The 20433-nt window shown below is 43.1% G+C and overlaps 1 protein-coding gene across 1 annotated transcript in view; it reads right to left on the bottom strand.

The window, feature by feature from the left end:
* AGBL1 (AGBL carboxypeptidase 1) overlaps positions 1–20433 on the bottom strand; it is a 1055086-nt gene that overhangs the window by 679954 nt on the left and 354699 nt on the right. The window contains exons 12-14 of the mRNA XM_077473970.1: positions 16388–16471; positions 13238–13327; positions 3472–3620 (exon numbers count right to left, since the gene is read on the bottom strand). Of these exons, the coding sequence (XP_077330096.1) occupies positions 3472–3620; positions 13238–13327; positions 16388–16471 (323 nt within the window). The remainder of the gene's footprint in view (positions 1–3471; positions 3621–13237; positions 13328–16387; positions 16472–20433) is intronic.

The raw sequence follows: 20433 nt of genomic DNA, 5'->3' as shown, positions 1-20433 counted from the left end.
TTTTCCTCATATTCTCCAGTCACTACTAATTATAATAATTAGACCTGATCACAGGCCTACAAATTTCAGAAAACACAAAATGTACTTTGACTGTTCGACTAATTAATGAAACAAAATGAAGAACATTTTTTTGCATTACAAATAGCCAGGACGGTGACATGTTTTCTTTTGAGTTTTAACAAGAAACACGACCTCTTATGTAATTCCTCGGTATGCTCAATTATTTTACAGAAATTTTCATCAACACTCAACGAGACAGGATAAACAATATGTGTGCACGAAAGTCTGTTTATAAAAATTGGAATTGCTTGATTGCCGGATCATTCCTCAGACGTTCGCTATCCTTAGCCTTAAATTAGATCAGTTTAACATTCGTGAGAAATTGCCAGTCAATCACAGAATAAATTATTTTCATTCTAAGGGATTGTTAAATGGGGTCCACATATTGTGCCAGCAACTCAAAGAGGAGCTCTTGCACTCCATCAGAGATTGATGAAACCGGGGAGGAAGAGGAGTAGACCAAAATAAAGTATGAGAAACCGTTGTAGGTAAAAAGAGAAGTTCAGGTTTTTGTATTTTTTTGGAATCATACTTACCTAGATTGGCCTCCAACCGCGCAATTGTGAGTTAAAGCGACGCAGATCCGAATCGCAAAAAGTGGTCTGATCTTAAGCCAGCAAAATGGTCCGGTCTGAAAGTGGTTAATTAATGTACATTCATTTTTTCTTTTTCAATAATTTTTATTGTTGAGTTTTAAACATCATATATGAAATGTCAACAAGAGGATGCACCTTCCGAAGTGTTCAATGGCCTTATTGTAATAACCAGAATGCACGATTGACAATAAAGTCAGGCCTAACATATAGTCTCTATCCAATATAGCGATCTTATGTCTAGGGCTGCGAAGCCCGCTGTATCAGGAGCCTATTGCAAACCTTCATGAATGGCAAAAGTTATAAAGTAGTGTTCAGATAAACTGTAGGTCCACATATTTCAAATACATGGGAAGGGAGGGAAACATTAATTGCCAAGAATTGTTTCAGTGCCTCATAACACAATACCTTAAACCCAAAGGGCGATGGAAATAAAAGAGGCTTCAAAGTCTCCCATCAGCATCCCCTTAAGAATTATTTAAAAAGCATTGGAAAAAAAAATAATGGAAAGAAAGAAGGATAAAAAGGAAAGAAAGTGAGAGAAAAGGCCCGAATTGGTCCCCTCAGTCCGAGCCTCCATCCACAAGACATCCCAATATCTAGTGAGCTTGGAGTTACACGATTGCACATTCATGTTTTAAAAAATTCTTTAATGTAGAATTTCAGCCCAAACCTAACTGATCGTAAAAATTCCCCCTCACCCCCCCCCCCCCATCCTTAAAACCTATGCTGATTAACCTATGTAAGAAAAATGTATATAATAAATAATACGAGAGTGTAGCGCCCAAAAACAAACTCAAAATAGAAGGCTATTTAAAATGCGGAATAATAGCAATCACATTAGTGCAAGTCACTTGACTAGAGATAATAGTCCTTAAAAAATAGTTCAATGTTTTAAATAGTATTCCATGGCAGAGGCCACCATTTCAGAGAGAGAGCTGTTGAGCAATCATGCCCAACCAAATGTAATATGTATGAGCACGTGCATAGAGTGTATGTCTGGGAAAGTAAGATAGTGATGAATGGTAGATATGAATGGAAGATGGACATTGTAAAGAAATATGCGCCAGATGGACTAGTATAAAATTGGATGCTAGAAGTTATTGGGAAACGTTGATATCCTATGGTGAAGATGCAATATAAAAATACAATGTTCAAATTTTGGGATGAAAATATATCTATATATATTTGTATAATTGTTTTAAAATTAATAAAAGAGGATTGAAAACAAATGAGCCGCAACCAACAGAAAGATTGCAAGCTTACCAAACTTAATGGCTGCCGTTACAGCAGCAAGAGAACCTCAGACACATAAGAAATCCCTCTGGAGGTATCTCAGTGTAGAAGACACAAGGGGAGAGGCTCCTCTGGGTGAAGATATAGGGTAAATTTATTTGCAATTTGTATACACAGGCAACTCACATTTGTGAAGTCATCAGTAAGCGTTTAGTTAAAATATCCCAACATGGGGGTGTTCATCAAATTCGAAATTCAGCTTGAAGAAGGAGCGCAGCGCCACGTCACTCGCAGCCTGCACGCTCAAGAAATACATCGCTTACCAGTGACGCCATCTCTCCTCACATGCTCCACAACTGTGTCTCAAGCCGGCTTCTACTACCTTGCAGTGTTTACACCGAGCATCGATCGCCCCAGCAAGCAGGAATGGATAGGCAAATCTGATGAACAGCCCCATGTTGGGATATTTTAACTAAACACTTACCGATGACTTCACAAATGTCAGTTGCCTGTGTATACAAATTGCTAATAAATTTTCCCTATATCTACACCCAGAGGCGCCTCCCCCTTGTGTCTTATTCAGAATATTGGAACATGGTTTCTGTTCCCCCTGATGGCAGCCCTGAGTGTGGGACCCTTTATCACCAACCCTCCCTCTTTGGTCATTGCACTTTTATATGTTGCTCAAACAATGGACTCTTTTTGCAATATTACCCCTATTGTGTATAAATCTAGATGTGTTTTAGTTCATATGTTTTAATACTGTGGGATACTCTCTGCTCCAGTTCCATGTGCCTTTACTTGTATAAGGTATCTCAGTGTATCACTTCCGCTAAAGGTTCAAGTCAGGATCCAATTGGGAATAAATAAGCTCACCCAGAGCCCAGAAGTCTCATAGTGTAGTAGGTTTATTCCATAGATAATAGATACATAAAAATCGATAAAAATTCACATAGGCAGCCGCTGGGGACCCACAATCATTCAGCAGCAAGAAGTCAGTGCCAAGTATCCCGCACTGACGCATTTCATCCTAAGGGACATGGTCATGAGGTCCTATATTTCTATATTTCATTTACAGTTAAGAAAATGTTATATGCTTACCTATTTTATGTGTGAACCTGGCAGCAGCTGCAGGGGGGAGGAGAGAGCTCCTTAACAATGGCTGGGAATTCTGGAAATGGTAACGTAGCCTATAGGATCGCATGTCCCAGTTGTTGTCAGCACTCACTCCTCTCCCCTGCAGCTACCAGTGGCTGACACAGTGGAGTCAGAGCGGGCTGAAAATAGGTAAGTATATACATCTAGGGAAGGGGAGCAGTTTTCAGACTAGTTAGGTTTAGGATGGAATTCTGCAGTAAGTGAGAGGAACTTTTGTACCAGGTGCTCCTCCGTGAACATTCGAGATCCTAGGGATGTTGGATGCAAAGATTCCATACCGTCCTGTCACTTGCAGGTATTGATAAGGATATCATCACTAATCACGGCACTTGCTAAATGAGCAGCATAGTGCAGTGCAAAAAGAAATATATAGAACACACATCAGAAGGTAGCTTAGAAAAAAAAAAAATTCATAAGCACTCACCATAGTTAAACTCGCTGTTAGATTTTTCACAGTTTATGACATTGAAGCGGTATGGGACATTAGCTTTCATTGCACTGACTTCAAAATAGAACCATTGATGATGCTCATTAGTGTTGACATCTGCATTCATAATCAGGTCATATTCAAACCTGAAATAAAAAGGAAAAAAAAAAAAAAACAACACAAAACAATACGGTGAGACTTCATTTTTTACAATGTACTTTATAATTTTACAATCTGTCATCATTGAAATCTACTTGCAGCAAATAACTGACATCTAGATAGAGAACAAAGTAGAGAGTGATATAAAGCCAGTATCTCGTTAAATTTAGGCAAAGACAAATAAGATAAATTGCAACTGTTCTGCAGCCTGACTCTTTCACTGGTTGTAGATCCTATATGTTATCTTTGTAAAGTAAATGTGAAACACACACTAAATATGACAATCCAATTATACATCTAACGATACAAAGAAGTACAAAAGCAAACGCAGCATGCTTTCAGTTTGGTTCGCTTTATAGAGACGTTTTAGTTACTTTTGTTTGCATTCACATTTATTAGAACTTGGCATGCTGTGTTTACCCAAAAAGGATGTCAAATAAAGTAATAAAGTGAACACTATTCCACATTCCACAAGGTCTAAGATGAAAACTCAAAGCTGTGTTCCAAACCGCTTGACAAATGCACGTCAGAAGAAAAAGAAAATGCCACTACGCTGTACTGTACTGATGTGGTAAGATCTTGGCACAAGGGTTAGAGGTTGTGGGCATGGGACTCTTTCAGTGTCAAAGTCAGTGGCGGCTGGTGCTCAATATTTTTTTGGGGGGGCGGGGGCTGCAAACAATTCTCCCCACCTCACTCGCACTGTGACCAACTAAGCCACCCCCCACGCATGGGAGACGATGAGAAAGCGGCCTTACCTTAGACCTTAGGAGACACCAAGGACGAGAGGTAGGGCTGCTGCACCTCACTCCAGTGGAAGGGAAGAGACGGGACTTCTCCTCCCGTCCGAACAGATGTTGCTTCTCCTCCTGGCTGAACAGGAAGTGGGTCCTGAGACTGATTGGCCAGGAGTCCTAAGACTTTCTGATTGGCCGATGTCCTGTCAAATACTGTCCCCCATCGGATGCGCAGTACACATGACAAGCAGATTCCGAAAATATCCAAAGATGAACGGCGCCCCAGAGGCTCTCTAAACTTTCCCTAACAAAGAAAAGAACAGTTTCCCCAGGGCTTCAGACTATTTACTATCAACCAGACCACCTTCCACGGCACACCTCCCCAGGAATTGGCCAGAGCATAATAAATATTCAGACCAGTTATTAGAATTTCCTGTCTTAAGCGCTGGAAACTTTTTTCCAGAGACAAGGGGAAACAAACTCTCAGCCTGTGAAACCATGAGCAGAACAGAGCATGTACTGCTCCCTTGATTCAAGAATAGGGATGAGCCGAACACCCCCCGGTTTGGTTCGCACCAGAACCTTCGAACGAACCGAAAATTTGTACGAACTTTAGAACCCCATTAAAGTCTATGGGACTCGAATGTTTGAAATTAAAAGTGCTCATTTTAAAGGCTAATATGCAAGTTATTGTCCTAAAAAGGGTTTGGGGAACCGCCTCCTTCCCCAAGGGACATGGACCAATGCAAATTTTCTTTTTAAAAACAGCTGTTTTTTTGGGCGCACTGATTTTAATGACACTTAAAGTGAAAAAAAAGTGAAATATTCCTTTAAATATCGTGCCTGGGGGTGTCTATAGTATGCCTGTGAAGTGCCATGTGTTTCCCGTGTTTCAGTGAGAAAAATGGCATGGGTAGCCCCCCCTGCCCATTACCAGCCCCTTTGGGTCTTGTACGGATATTAAGGGGAACCCCATACCCAAATAAAAAAAAGGAAAGGCGTGGGGCCCCCAGGCCCTGTATACTCAGAACAGCAGTATACAGGCGGTGCAAACAAGACAGGGACTGTGTAGGTTTGTTGTGTTAAGTAGAATCTGTTTGTAATTTTGAAGTGGTACATTCAAGTGTAGCTCCAGTCAAAAAATCTATTTTTAAGCTTTTTGGAAAACATAAGGAAGGGTTATCACCCCTGTATAATTTTTTTGGCCATCCGTCGTTTTTTCATCTCACTTCCTGTTGTCTCCTTCCGTTTGCAAGCAGAAGACGTTTGTAAGTTGGATGTTTGACAGTAGGGGCCTGCCCTATATGCTCTGCAGAAATTTGGCCCTTCGGTGTTTGTGTTGCCACAAGTTAACACTGTAAGCCCTCAAAGTGCCCTCAAAGTTCACAGCAGGGCGCTGGAGCGCCCTGCTGTGAACAATTATATCAAGAATTGTAATTACATGCCATTGTTGAACAGTGGTAGAAAAATTTGGCCTTTGGTGGTTGTGGTGGTGGTGGTGCTGGTGCCACAACACTGTAAGTCCTCACAGTTACTCTCGGTGGGCACTGGAACGGGCCCTTCTGTGAAAGATTATATCAAAAATTGTAATTACACTCCCCTGTTAAACAGGGGCTGAAAAATTGGGCCTTAGGCACTTGTGCCACAGCACTGCAACACCTCACAGGAACTCTAGTTGGAGAGCAGGATTGAGCCCTGCTGCAAAGTATTGCATCAAAAAGTGTAATTACACGCTCCTGTTAAACAGAGGCAGAAAAATTGGGCCTTAGGCACTGGTGCTGGTGCCACGACACTGCAACCTCTCCCAGATACTCTAGTTGGAGTGCAGAAATGAGCCCTGCTGCAAAGTATTGCATCAAAAATTGTAATTACATGTTAAAAAGGGGCTGAAAAATTGGGCCTTAGCTACTGGTGGTGGCACACAGAACCAAAAACGTTCTTCCAAGCTATCAGCAGAATCATTGAGGAGGAAGAGGATAGTCAGTCAACATAACAGGATAGTCACTCAGCATCAGCTTAGGCAGTCTTGAAGGGATGTGACATTTCAAAAAAAATTATTAAGTTACATCAGCTTCAGGTGCTTGGTAGCTGGTGGTGATCCAAGACTGATTCATCTTTATGAAGGTCAGTCAATCAACCGAGTCGGTGGACAGGTGCACCCTGTGATCGGTTACAAAGCCACCAGCAGCACAGAATATGCATTCCGAAAGAACACTGGATGCAGGACAGGCCAGTAGCTCAATTGCATACTATGCAAGCTCTGGCCAGTGATCCATCCTTAAGACCCAGTAACCCAGAGGATTTTCGGTGGGAAAGGTGTCCAAAGTCTGACCTTGCCTCTAGGTATTCCTGCCACATGTAAATCAGACGCTGGTGATGGTTGCTGGAACCGATCAAACCTTGGGGCTGAGGACTAAAAAATTGTCTGAACACAGCGGTCAGATGGCCACCTTCTCCACCACTCCTTCTGTGACTGACCGAAGCCTCAGCAACACGTTGTCCGGGACCAGGAGTTTGTAACCTCCCAGTCTCTGGGAACACATTGTACAGACCTCTCTGCAAGGCGTCCCGGAGATGTCTTATCCTCTGCTCCCTCTGCAACGGCAAGATAAGGTCTGCAACCTTACCCTTGTACCGTGGATCAAAGAGAGTTGCCAGCCAGTAATGATCCCTCTCCTTGATTCGAAGACTACAAGGATCCTTCCGCAAGCTTTGGAGGATCAGGGAGGCCATGCAGCGTAGGTTAGCTGAGGCATTCGGTTCAGAGTCCTCTGGGTCACTAAGGACGACATGATCCGCAGCCACCTCCTCCCAGCTACGTACAAGTCCACGGGTTTCTTGGGACTGTAAATCATTCCTAAAAGACTGCTGCTGCTGAGTGCCAGGCTCCACCTCCATGCTGACACAATCCTCCTCCTCCTCCTCCTCTTCCTGTGTGATCGGCAGGACAGCAGGAACACTGTCTGGATAAAGGGGGCCTTGAGAGGCAAGGAAGTCCTCCTCTTCCTGCCTCTGTTCTGCCTCAAGTGCCCTGTCCATTATTCCACGCAGTGTATGCTCCAACAGGTGGACAAGAGGTACAGTGTCACTGATCCATGCACTGTCACTGCTCACCATCCTCGTGGCCTCAAATGGTGACAGGACAGTGCATGCATCCCTGATCATGCCCCACTGGCGAGCTCCCCTGACCCTGTCCTGGGGCCGTAGTAGCACAGGTACTCCTCTGCTGTGTGTGCAGCCGCTGCAGCATGGCCAACGTTGAGTTCCACATGGTGGGCATGTCACATATAAGGTGGTTCTTGGGCAGGTTAAACTCCTTTTGGAGCTCAGCCAGCCAAGCACTGGCATTATATGACCGGCGAAAATGCACACATACTTTCCTGGCCTGCCTGAGGACATCCTGTAAGCCCGGGTACCTGCCCAAGAACCTCTTCACCACAATGTTAAGGACATGAGCCACACAGGACACATGGGTCAGTTGTCCCTGTCAGAGGGCAGAGAGGAGGTTGGTGCCATTGTCACAAACCAGCATTCCTGGCTTAAGCTGGTGTGGGGTCAACCACCTCTCAGCCTGCCCCTGCAGGGCTGACAAAAATATCTGCCCCAGTGTGGCTCTTGAAACCCAAGCACACCAGCGCAAGCACGACATGGCATCTTCTTGCCTGCGTACTTGCGTAGCCACTTGAACGCCTACAGAGCACCGCTGGTTCCGAGGGCAAAGCACAGGAAGAGGCCATGGAGGAAGAAGAAGAGGAGGGGTGGAGGAGAGGAGTGTGTCACAACCAGTAGTAGAATTTTGGAGGCGTGGTGGCGGAACAACCTCCAACACTACTGCACCTTGTCCTGCATCCTTCCCAGCTGCCATAAGAGTGACCCAATGCGCCGTGAAAGATAGGTAATGTCCCTGTACATGCCTGCTGGACTATGAGTCAGCGGTAATATGCACCTTACGGCTGACCAACCTGTCCAGCGAGGCATGGACATTGCCTTCCACATGCCGGTAGAGAGCCGGAATCTCCTTCCATGAGAAAAAGTGTAATTTGGGAACCTGCCACTGAGGAACCACACATTGCACAAACTCACGGAAGGGGGCCAAGTCTACCAACTGAAAAGGCAGCAGTTGAAGTGCTAGCAATTTAGCCAAGCTAGTATTCAACCGTTGGGCATGTGGATGGCTGGGAGTTAAATTTTTTCGATGATCCAGCAGCTGGGGCAGGGAAATTTGCCTGGTAAAATCAGACATCAGTGTACTGCTAGCAGAGTGCCCGCAAGTACTTGGCTGTGCCACACCTAATTCTACACCTTCATTCCTCTCAGTGCAGGTTTCAGAGAGGACTGAAGGTATAGTGGGGTTGGAGATCCCAGCTGATGAGGAGCAAGGAGAGGTCCGCTTTGTTCTTTGGTGTGGGTCTTTAAGGTACGCTTGCCAATGAGCTGCAGGTCAACATATGTCTAGTCAAGCATCTGATGCCCAAGCAGATGATGTTTTGGCCACGTGAGATACGCTTGAGACATATGTTGCAAATAGCAGCAGTGCGATCTGATGCACTCGTCTCAAAAAAAGCCCACACCAAAGAACTTTTGGAATAACGTGCAGAGGCAGTGCCCTGCACAGGCGGAGCTCTGCGGTGTGATTCAGTCGGTGTGCTGCTCTTAAGCTGGCCCCCGGAGGGCATCCTACCTCATCATCCCCTCCCTCTTCATCATTGGAGCAAACCTGGCATTATGCTGCAGCTGGTGGAACATGACTGCCAGATTGCTTTCCTTGAGAATCCCCTCTCTCTGGGTCACACTACTACGGTATCATCATAAGAGCCTTCAAAATGCTGGGCATCCTCCTGAAGCATGTACCCAACACTGTGCTCAAATAGTTCGGGGGACTCCTCAGAAGGACATGGTGGGTCTAGGGAAGAAGTGACTGATGACATTAAAACAAGGGAAGAGGACGCATTGGCAGCTGCTTTGCCAGTACCCTGAGCCTGGGTGAGAGAGGATGAGGAGGATGGTCATCCTTGGTCATCCACCAAGTCATCCACTCTACCAAGTCTTCGGGATGTTGCCGCTCAACGCGTCCAGCTGATGAAAATAAGGACAAGCGTGTACCATGGCCACGTGCTGATGACGATGCAACGCATCCACAACCAGCACTGTTGCCTCTAGACACAGAGCCTGCTTTCCCTCTTTTATTGGCTTGTGACTGTCTGCCTCTCCTTGTTGGCCTTCCAGATATACTAATGGCCTGCAGGGAGATGAGAACACCAGCAATTGGGGGTAGCTTCAGGTGTATACTATGCAGGAGGCCAAATACACCCACTGTAACTGCTGCAGCTGCCTGTGGTATAGGAACAGAACAACACTAGCAATTGGGAGTAGCTTCAGGTGTATACTGTGCAGGTGGCACAATACACCAACTGTAACTGCTCCAGGTGCCTGTGGTATAGAAACGGAACAACGCCAGCAATTGGGGGTAGCTTCAGGTGTATACTGTGCAGGAGGCCCAATACACCCACTGTAACTCCTGCAGCTGCCTGTGGTATAGGAACAGAACAACACCAGTAATTGGGGGTAACTTCAGGTGTATACTGTGCAGGTGGCACAATACACCGACTGTAACTGCTGCAGATGCCTGTGGTATAAAATGGGAAAAACACCAGCAATTGGGGGTAGCTTCAGGTGTATACTGTGCAGGAGGCCCAATACACCCACTGTAACTCCTGCAGCTGCCTGTGGTATAGGAACAGAACAACACCAGCAATTGAGGGTAGCTTCAGGTGTATACTGTGCAGGTGGCACAATACACCGACTGTAACTGCTGCAGATGCCTGTGGTATAAAATGGGAAAAACACCAGCAATTGGGGGTAACTTCAGGTGTATACTGTGCAGGAGGCCCAATACACCCACTGTAACTCCTGCAGCTGCCTGTGGTATAGGAACAGAACAACACTAGCAATTGGGGGTAGCTTCAGGTGTATACTGTGCAGGAGGCCCAACACACCCACTGTAACTGCTGCAGATGCCTGTGGTATAGAAACAGAACAGCATCAGCAATTGGGGGTAGCCTCAGTTGTATACTGTGCAGGAGGCACAATACACCGACTCTAACTGCTGCAGCTGCCTGTGGTATAGGAACAGAGCAACACCAGAAATTTGGGGAGCTTCAGGTGTATACTGTACAGAAGGCATAATACACCAACTCTAACTGCTGTAGCTGCCTGTGGTATAGAAACAGAACAACACTAGCAATTGGGGGTAGCTTCAGGTGTGTACAGTGCAGGAGGCATAATATACCCACTGTAACTGCTGCAGATGCCTGTGGTATAGAAACAGAACAACACCAGCAATTGGGGGTAGCTTCAGGTGTTTACGGTGCAGGAGGCCCAATACACTCACTGTAACTGCTGCAGATGCCTGCGGTATAGAAACAGAACAACACCAGCAATTTGGGGTAGCTTCAAGTGTATACTGTGCAGGAGGCACAATACACCAACTCTAACTGCACTACGTTCAATCACAAGAAAAGAAGACTGTCCCTGCCTATCCTATCTCTCTGAATGCCACAACACACTACGCAAGGCTGCATCCTGCCTGTGGCCAATTATGTCTCTCCTCAATGCCGGCAGTGTGATTGGCCAAGCATCCGGGTCACAGTGCATGCTTGGCCAATCATCAGCCAGCAATGCACTGCGTTGGCGCAGTGCATTGTGGGCTGTGAGCACCACATGAATATGGCGCGAACGGCGCACAAAGTTCTGGCTTCGCTGAACGGGCGAACAGCCGGTGTTCGAGTCGAACATACGTTTGACTCGAACACCCAGCTCATCCCTATTCAAGAAGGAGCCACAAACTAGATTTACCTAGCATCCTATCCTAGTAGAGTGCTAAATTTGTTTAAAGTGTTCCTGTGAAACCGGCTATCTGTAACTCTGTATCTGACTATCCAATATCAATACAGCCTGCCTTAACTACTCCTGATATCTGCCTGTAATGACCCAGGCTTGCATCTGTACTATGCTTCTGCCTGCTGCTTCTGTTCCTGGTCTGCTCATCCATTACCAACTCCAGCCTGAATTACGACTATGCTTCTGCCTTCATGATTACACCAAATCCGACCATGAGTTACCAACCCAACTTGCATGACTTTGCTGATCATCTGCTGCCCAGACAATCTCAACTGATCATCCACCTGGCCAGTCTTTACTGACCTTCTGCTGCTCAGCTTTACTCTACTGAGGTTCAGATTATCTATACATACCAGCCACTAACAAGAACTAGTAGACACTGGTGACACTCCTGTGATCGCGCCACCTGTACACTTTACCAGTGGTCCTAGGTACAGTATGTGACAGTTAGGCCTTGTTCATACTATGGTGCATAGACATTTTTCTGCATGCGTTCTGCAAGGGCTAAAAAAAAAACAATGGTACTCTATGTGCCCTGTTCACCCCACACCATGTGGATTTTGTTCTGCACAGGAATTTGCAACATGTATTCCGTTTTCTGCACGGGAAAAAAGAAATGAAATGACATCAACATTGATGTGAATAGGGAACATAACTGATGTGCATGAAAACTGAGGTCAACATGCATAAAAACTGATGTCCACATGCATGAAAACTGATGTGAAACTGTTGTCTCTGCAAGTGAAATCTGCATGGTTTTCCCATCTGTTCCCATCGGTTTTCATACACATATGGTGTGAATGAGCCCTTTAAGTGGTTGTAAACCCTCTCCTATACCCAGTGAAGTGAACAGTCTCAGATGATGCACATAGATGAAACAAATCTCCCTACATAGGTTTTACTTGTATAACTGCTGTCTTCAGCTTTCTACATTCTTTGGAAAGTGCAGAACATGAATATTTCTTTCTCTTCCAGCAGTGGGTGTAGAGTCTAGGCTTACACTGTGTGAGAGCTGATTGGAGGAAAGGCACACTCCCCCCCCCCCCTCCACATAGGCAGAGGAGCGAAGGAACATGCAGAGCTGTACTAAAAATAGACCAGCTCTCTGCTAATCTACCTTCAAACTTCCCCCCCCCGACACAAATTTTCACCTGCTGTTATCTCGTGTGTCAGAGAATTTGTCAGAAGTGACTCTGCTTATAACAGAGGAATTGAGCAGCAGACAGCAACGGCACTTAGAACTTTGGAGAGAGATAAGTAAACACTACAGATATGTGTGCTTAGGTCAAATTTCATGAATGGGGTTTACAACCACTTTAAGTTCAGGTCACATGTTTGGAATAGTTTAGGTTCCTCTGCCAGGAATGCTAACTCTCACATCTGATTGTGCTGTCAACCAAACTATCAACCATTAAATGGCTGGTGTCATAACTGATTGGAAACTCCAAGGGGCGGAGCCCTCTGATTCCTACTGTATTAAAGTGTATTGTATTTGTACTGTCTACCCTGAAGTTATAAAGTACTGTGTAAACTGTTGGCGCTATATAAATACTGTATATAATAATAATCACATGTGCAGCACCATGGCAGTTGCAGATCAAACAGAAGCTAAGAGGGTTCCTTGGCTGAAAAGCATAGGAGGGTTTTGATCCACTGTAGGTTTACATGTTTGGGATAGGTTAAGCAAGGTTGTCAAACTGGCGACCCTCCAGCTGTGACGGAACTACAATACCCATCATGCCATTGCTCGTGAGAGTCATGCTTGTAACTGTCAGCCTTGCAATGCCTCATGGGACTTGTAGTTCTACAACAGCTGGAGGGCCGCCAGTTTGACACCTGTGGATTAGAGTGTATGAGTTTCAAAAAATATTTTTCTACATGCTGAGATAAAATGAGTAAAAAATTATTGCTTTTGATGGTTCCCGTGAAAATATTCTTCACCCCAAAAACTTAGGTCAGATACTTACTCGCGCACTTGTATAGCTTTTTTAAGATTCCCAGATTCAAATTTGGAAAAGAACTTCAAACAGTTCATCTCTTCACAACCTTCTGCAATGCTGAAAACATAAAATCAAATCTTAAAGGTGAATAAAAGACAGCTGTGTGAAACATGCAAAGTTCTAATTTTAGTCCTGGTTCACACCTATGCAGGTTGCCGTTTGCATATTCCAGGTACATTTTGCGTTTTCCAATACACACTTTTGATCCATTAAAGTCTATGGAACCAAAAACCAGAAAAAAGTCTTTGGCCCTTTCCATAACATGCACAGATGTGAACTACATCCATAGGTAACCATGTTGAATGGCCTGTAGTGTGTTTCTGTAAAACTGAAAAAGCACTAAAAAATGCATAGGTGTGAACCAGGCCATATTCATTTACTCCCACGTTTGTAGATATCATATTTTCAACAACATTTTTCTTGCAGTATGGCCCCATTAAAATGGACTGCACCTAATTTAGGAAAGCCCTGTGACAGTTTTTCAAAACGTTCCTACACATAAACACCTCTCATAAAAGTAGAATATCAATAAAAATTTTATTTACTTCAGTAATTCAGTTCAAACAAGTGAAACTTATATTTTACATAGATGTGTAGTGATATATTTCAAACATTTTTTTCTTTTAATTTTGATGATTATGGCTTACAGCTAGTGAAAACCCAAAATTCATAATTTCAGAAAATGAGAATGTTACATAAGACCAATAAAAAAAAGGATTTTTAATACAGAAATGTTGGTATACTGAAAAGTATGTCCATGTACAGTAGGTATAGTATGCACTCAATACTTGGTCAGGACTCCTTTTGCAAGAATTACTGCATCAATGCGATATGGATTGGAGGCGATCAGCCTGTGGCACTTCGGAGATGTTATGTAAGTCCAGGTTTCTTTGATAATGGCCCTCAGCTCATCAGCATTGTTGAGTCTGGTGTTTCTTATCTTCCTCTTGTCAGTTCCCCACAGATTCTCTATTGGGTTTAGGTCAGGTGAGTTTGCTGGCCAATCAAGCACAGTGATACAAGGATCATTAAACCAGCCCCTAACCTGTCCACCTTAAGGAGATCCCTGAAAACTCACTTATTCAGGGAAGCCTATCCCACAACCAGCTAACAACCCCATCAAATAATTTCCTGCACCTATTACCTTTTGTACCACCACTCCCTTCCATTAGAATGTAAGCTCTACGAGCATGGCCCTCCAGTCCCTTCTGTATTGTCTTGTAATTGTGCTGTTCCCCCTCTACATTGTAAAGCGCGTAGTAAACTGTCAACACTATATAAATCGTGAATAATAATAATAAGTATTGGTACTTTTGGCATTGTGGGCAGGTGTCAAGTCCTGCTGGAAAATGAAATCCGCATCTCTATAAAGCTGGTCAGCAGACTGAAGCATGAAATCCTTTAGCATTTGCTGGTAGAGGGCTGTGCAAATTTTGGCTTGAAAAAAAACACAATGGGCCAACACCAGCAGATGACATGGCTCCCCAAATCATCACGGACATTGCAAAAGTGTGCATTTAATTTGGAAATTGAAGTCCCTTAGTCTGGAGGAAGAATGGAAAGACACAGAATCCAAGTTGCATGAGGTCCAGTGGGAAGTTTCCACAGTCAGTGATGCTTTGGGGAGCCATGTCATCTGCTGTTGTTTGTCCACTGTGTTTTATCAAGTCCAATATCAGTGTAGCCCTCTACCAGGAAATTCTAGCGCACTTCATGCTTCCAGCTTTATGGAGATGCCGATTTAATTTTCCTGTAGGACTTGGCACCTGCCCACACTGCCAGAAGTACCAATACCTGGTTTAATGATCCTGGTATCACTGTCCTTGATTGGCCAGCAAACTCACCTGACCTAAACCCAATAGGGAATCTGTGGGGTATTGTCAATAAGATGAGAGACACCAAACCCAACAATGCAAATAATCTGAAGGTCACTATCAAAGAAATATGGGCTTCCATAACACTTCAGCAATGCCATAGGCTGACCACCTCCATCTCAAGACTAGGGATGAGCTCAGGCGTGTTCGCATGAACCAAGTGCAGAGCCCGCCAGGAAGTGTACATGGACATGCTTTTCTGTACATGCAACCTTCCTGTATTAAAAATAATTTATTTTTATTGATCTTATGTAATATTCAAATTTTCTGAGTTACTGAATTTCGGGTTTTCACTAGCTGTAAGCCATAATCATCAAAATTTAAAGAAAGAAATGCTTGAAATATATCATTCTGTGTGTAACGCTTCTATACAAAAATATATGAGTTTCACATTTTAAATTGAATTACTGAAATAAATCAACTTTTTGAAGATATTCAAGTTTTATGAGCTGCACCTTCTTAATGTGCCTTTTAGAATCTGTTGCTATGGCTGAATCACCACCAGTTCGCAGATAGGCAATCACCACCAATTTGTAGATAGGCAAACTCGGGGTAAATAAGACCATCTCTGAGTTGGAGTACAGATAGGCGCCAGTGCTCAGAGTGGGTCATTTTCGCCTGGGAAGCTGTCATGAAAATTGCAGCTTTCCGCATAGGGCTCCCTAGTTGCTATGAAGTTGGCAGCCACTGGCATCATAGCAGCAGATGACTTGTCTCCTGCCTAATTTGGCTGGCAGCCAGGAGATTCCCCCTGCCGGCTTGGGGGTGATGGCTGATGTTATTACCTTAATATGGCAATGGCCATATTTGGACAATTATGTCACCAGCATTCCCTCTTCTTTGTTTACTTTAAGCTGTAAGCAAGGGAATCTACCTGCCAGCAAGTAAATGGGTCTGGGGATGGACACTCTAAGCATAAGCATAGTGCCACCCCTCTTCATGCGAGAGATTCAAGTATCTGTTCCTTATAGGTACATGAATCTGTCACCCACATTGGAATTTATTGTGCGGAGGAGCAACAGAATTCTAAAGAATGTCTGCAACACTCTTTATGAATTCCACTTCATTAATTTGAACTTAATTCACAATCACACAGATAGAACAACATAAAGCCAGAATAAGGTGGCAGTGCATCTAGGACAAAAAGTGGAGGCGATGGTATTGTTAAAGAAAACCAAGCTAAATTTCCTCAATAGAAGCATGTAAAAGAAGACATTAGAAAGTAAGGAAGCAATAAATATACCTTGGGTTGTCCAAGTCAAACACAACTCGGTTAAGGAGTCCAGCAGTGTTCAAATGTCGCTGGATATCTTCAAAGATTTTATTCCTAAAAATGCAAAACAAAGAATCGATGGACACATTCCAACACAGTTTACTTTTGCCTAAATTCTAAAAAGTGCAGGAAAGGGATAGTGGCTGTATTGTCCAAGACAACCATGTACTATCTTTCATTTTTCTAAACTCAGTTTGAAAATGCAGGGAAAAAGTCTATTATATTATATTATTATATAGGCTATTTCTGTAGGCATCAAGTATACCCTAGCTTTTTTCCACTTTTACTGTATATAAGCAAAAAGACCTAACTATTGCAACTTTAAAGGTACCACATCTTAGTATAAAAAATCAATAGTTTATTCTACAATTGTTAAAACAATATATATGGTATTTGGAAAATACAACAGCATTGCACATAAACATATCAAGTATGTGAGAGACTAATATGTCATCACTTTTCATCCTCATCAGCCTTGGATGATTAATTGCTTGCTGTGACTTTGACACGTTTCACGGGCCCATGCTTCATCAGGAAGATAGCAACAGTCAAGCTCTTTAGTATCAGCCTATTACTTGCAAGGTCTCTCTATAAGTCAGATGAGGAGGTGATGAGAAGGAGGTCGGATTTCCTCCATTGTGGTTATGGCTGCTAACCGGACCGCAAGCCTTTTGGATTAGGATATGCACCCCCATAGCACAAACACATGTGTGTATATCAGCAGAGCAGTGGACAGTGTCAGTAGAGCAGAGATTGGTGTCAGTAGGGCATTGGACAGTGTCAGCCATTTTGTTTTATTTTATTTTTTAATATATTTTTTACAATATAATTTTCTTTATTTTTTTTAACAATTTTCTTAGCAGCCCCATTGGGAGATTGTGGTGTAATATCAAGGGTCAAAACAGACCCCTGATGTCTCACTTTTGAGACAGAGACAGGCACTTGGGACCGAGTTCCCCCAGTCCCCGCTCTGCAGTCTCAGTTTCACTGGACAGGAAACTAATGGGAAATGCCTTGTGCTGAGTGGCGTATCCTTTTTCTGTGTTTTACAGGCATACACACACACACCAACACAGGTTGAGCTGGATGGACTATTATGTTTATACAACCTTACCAACTATATAGCTATGTAAATATGTACTATGCTTCAGTTAAGAATGAACACAGGAGTGATCACTCACTATGTTTATTCAAAAAATAAAGGGATCGGTAAGTGAAATATTTGCCGGTCCCTTCCCCCGCTTTCCATCCTGAAACATCCCCGCAGCAGCTGGTAGTAAAGGATAGGAGGGAAACTGGCAGCACTGCAGGGAGGAGACAGGTGGCACCAAGAAGCAGGGGGAATTGGCACAGCATGATTAGGGTGTGCCCAGGAAAATCCGGCACACCTATGTATATCAGATTGTTTTAGCCAATTTTATCATTCCAGTTTATAGATGCTAAACTCATTGGTTTATGTGTCTTTTGCTGTTGCTGTATTTTTTGCTGTAGGTGTTCAAAAGTGTTTTGTATTTATATATTTTTCTATACTATTATCTATATATTTCTCTTTACTAGAAGGCTTGTGCTCTAAGTGGACAGCATGCCCTGAGGAAGCCCAGATTGAGGGTGAAACATGTTGGGGACTCCATCAAATTTGCTACACCCATAAGGATTGCACCCTTTATACTTGCTGCAGAATTGTTTTGTTTTTTTAATCGCTGCTCAAATAAAATGTACACTTTTTAATATACCCGTTTGTATCAATTTATTAGTGAATGCACCTTAAAAATCCCACAAGTATTCCTATATCTATTTTTCGATTATAAGATCTGATGAGCAAGGACCTCTTAACCCTCTTGTATTTTATTGTATTGTAACTGTTTTCATTTTTTTAATGTAAAGCGCTGCATTAACTCTTGGCAATATATAAATCCTGTATAATGATAACAGTAATAATAATAATAGACTACTGTCTGATATGGCAGAGGAATAAAAGTATATTTGTTTAAAAAAAATGATTAGTGAGTACTATTACATAGCTCTGTTTTAAAAAGGTCAAAACTAGGCCTCCTATTTTAGGCAACAATATTCATGTGTATCTTGGCTAGAGTCTATGGGCCATGTATATCCCTATGGTCATAAATGACTATTTCTAACAATGTGCTGTTCTTCCATCATAGGAATAATACTTTTTGTATTTTCTAGATTACTTCTACATTAGTGTTGTCACATTGGTTGTACATGCATGTTCATATACTCCCAGAGCCTTTAGGAAAACCAAAGAGACCACAAGCCAGAGATATCCATCTCAGCTCACCAATCAGTTCTTTTACCAAGTATTGTTGGGGTGTGTGGATAGGTCAGAAGTAGCCCACGGGAATACTACCATTTCCCATTCCAAACTTTATTGTTGATGATCATCCTATGCCATGTTCTGCATTCATTTTACATTTTGAATAATTTGTTAATCAAGGAGATTCTAAATAAAAGGTAAACACGTAACACTGACTCACATGATTCACAATTATTCACTGGAACTAGTATGTGGCAAGTGAGAAGGGGGGTAGGACTTTCTATGAGATTTCTGCTTTGTGACAAATGCCGCGTACACACGACCAAATTGTCCGGCGGACTTAGTCTACCGGACCGCATTACGCCAGACAATTCGATTGTGTGTGGGCTCCAGCGGACTTTTTCATTGTAAAGTCCGACGGATTTAGAAAGTAGTTTTGACTCAAAATTTGTCCTGCGGACTAAGAATGATGCATGCTCAGAAGCAAGTACGAGAAGGAAGCTATTGGCTACTGGCTATTGAACTTCCTTTTTCTAGTCCCGTTGTACGTGCTGTACGTCATCGCGTTAGAAATCGCCAGACTTTTGGAGTGTCCGTGTGTGGCCAAGTCCGTTCCTTAGAAAGTCTGGTGGATTGTTTGCCGGATTGTTTGTCGGACTAGTCCGCCGGACAATTCAGTCATGTGTACGTGGCAAAAGTCCACCTAAACAACCCTGGTTGGATTTAATCTACATCCTACACACTGTTCACTAAAGATGGTTATGTTTACCCACACAAATGAACAGGTAGGAATGCAAGACCAGGCGTGCATATTCTTGCCAGCAAGAGAACTTTTGCACTACCCACTCTGAATCACACCGTGAGTTACAGTTTAGTAAATCCGTCTTATTTGTGTAGCTTATTCCAGGAAGTAATTAAAACATTGAGGTTATTTACTAAAATGAGAGATTGCAAAATCTGGTGCAGCTGTGCATAGAAACCAATCAGCTTCCATGTTTTATTGCCAAAGCTTAATTGAAAAGGCTGAAGTTTAGACAATTACACAATTTTCTTCTTCAATTTCCTTTAGATTTACCTTCAACTTCGTAGCACAAGAGCCTGTCTGCATACAAATTGAAAGTGTTTAGGTTTGACCTCATATTATGTGATTTTGGTAAATCGTACAAGAAAAGGGTACAATGTATAGCCAGCCTAAGAAGCTGATTGGATACCATGCACAGCTACACCAGATTCTGAGTACTCCAGTTCTAGTAAATCCCCCTTTGTGATTATACTTTTGCACTGTTTTCCATTTCTAAAGCCTCATACACACGATGCGATTGTTGGACAATCAAGCGTTTGATTTTTGTCAAAAGGGCATGTATCAGGTTCTTGTCTTGCATACAACGTTACACAATTGTCGTGCCACAAACACAAACGTAGTGACGTACTACGAGGAATTTCAGCTTTTGAGTGCCACCCTTTGGGCCCCTTCTGCTAATTTAGTGTTTGGTGAGCATTGATTCCGAGCATGTGTGTTTGTACTTTCGACTTTTGTGTGATGGATTTGTGTACTGACCATACGGAAAAAAAAACTTGGAGCCGTTGTCCACCAAAAATTTACTAGCCTGTAAAAATCAGATGTGGAGCCATTGTCTGCCGAAAATTTACTAGCCTGCCATCCAACATTTGTTGGCTGAAAATTGGAAAACAATTGTCTAAGGAAGTGTACTAACGTTAAGAATTTAGGAAATCAGATGTG

Source organism: Lithobates pipiens, unplaced genomic scaffold (assembly GCF_037356315.1).
Source record: "Lithobates pipiens isolate NorthernLeopardFrog02 unplaced genomic scaffold, aLitPip1_a1.2 Scaffold_8, whole genome shotgun sequence".
Lineage (NCBI taxonomy): Eukaryota > Metazoa > Chordata > Amphibia > Anura > Ranidae > Lithobates > Lithobates pipiens.
Note: the sequence above shows the minus strand (reverse complement) of the source record. Positions and strands in the feature narration are given on the sequence as shown.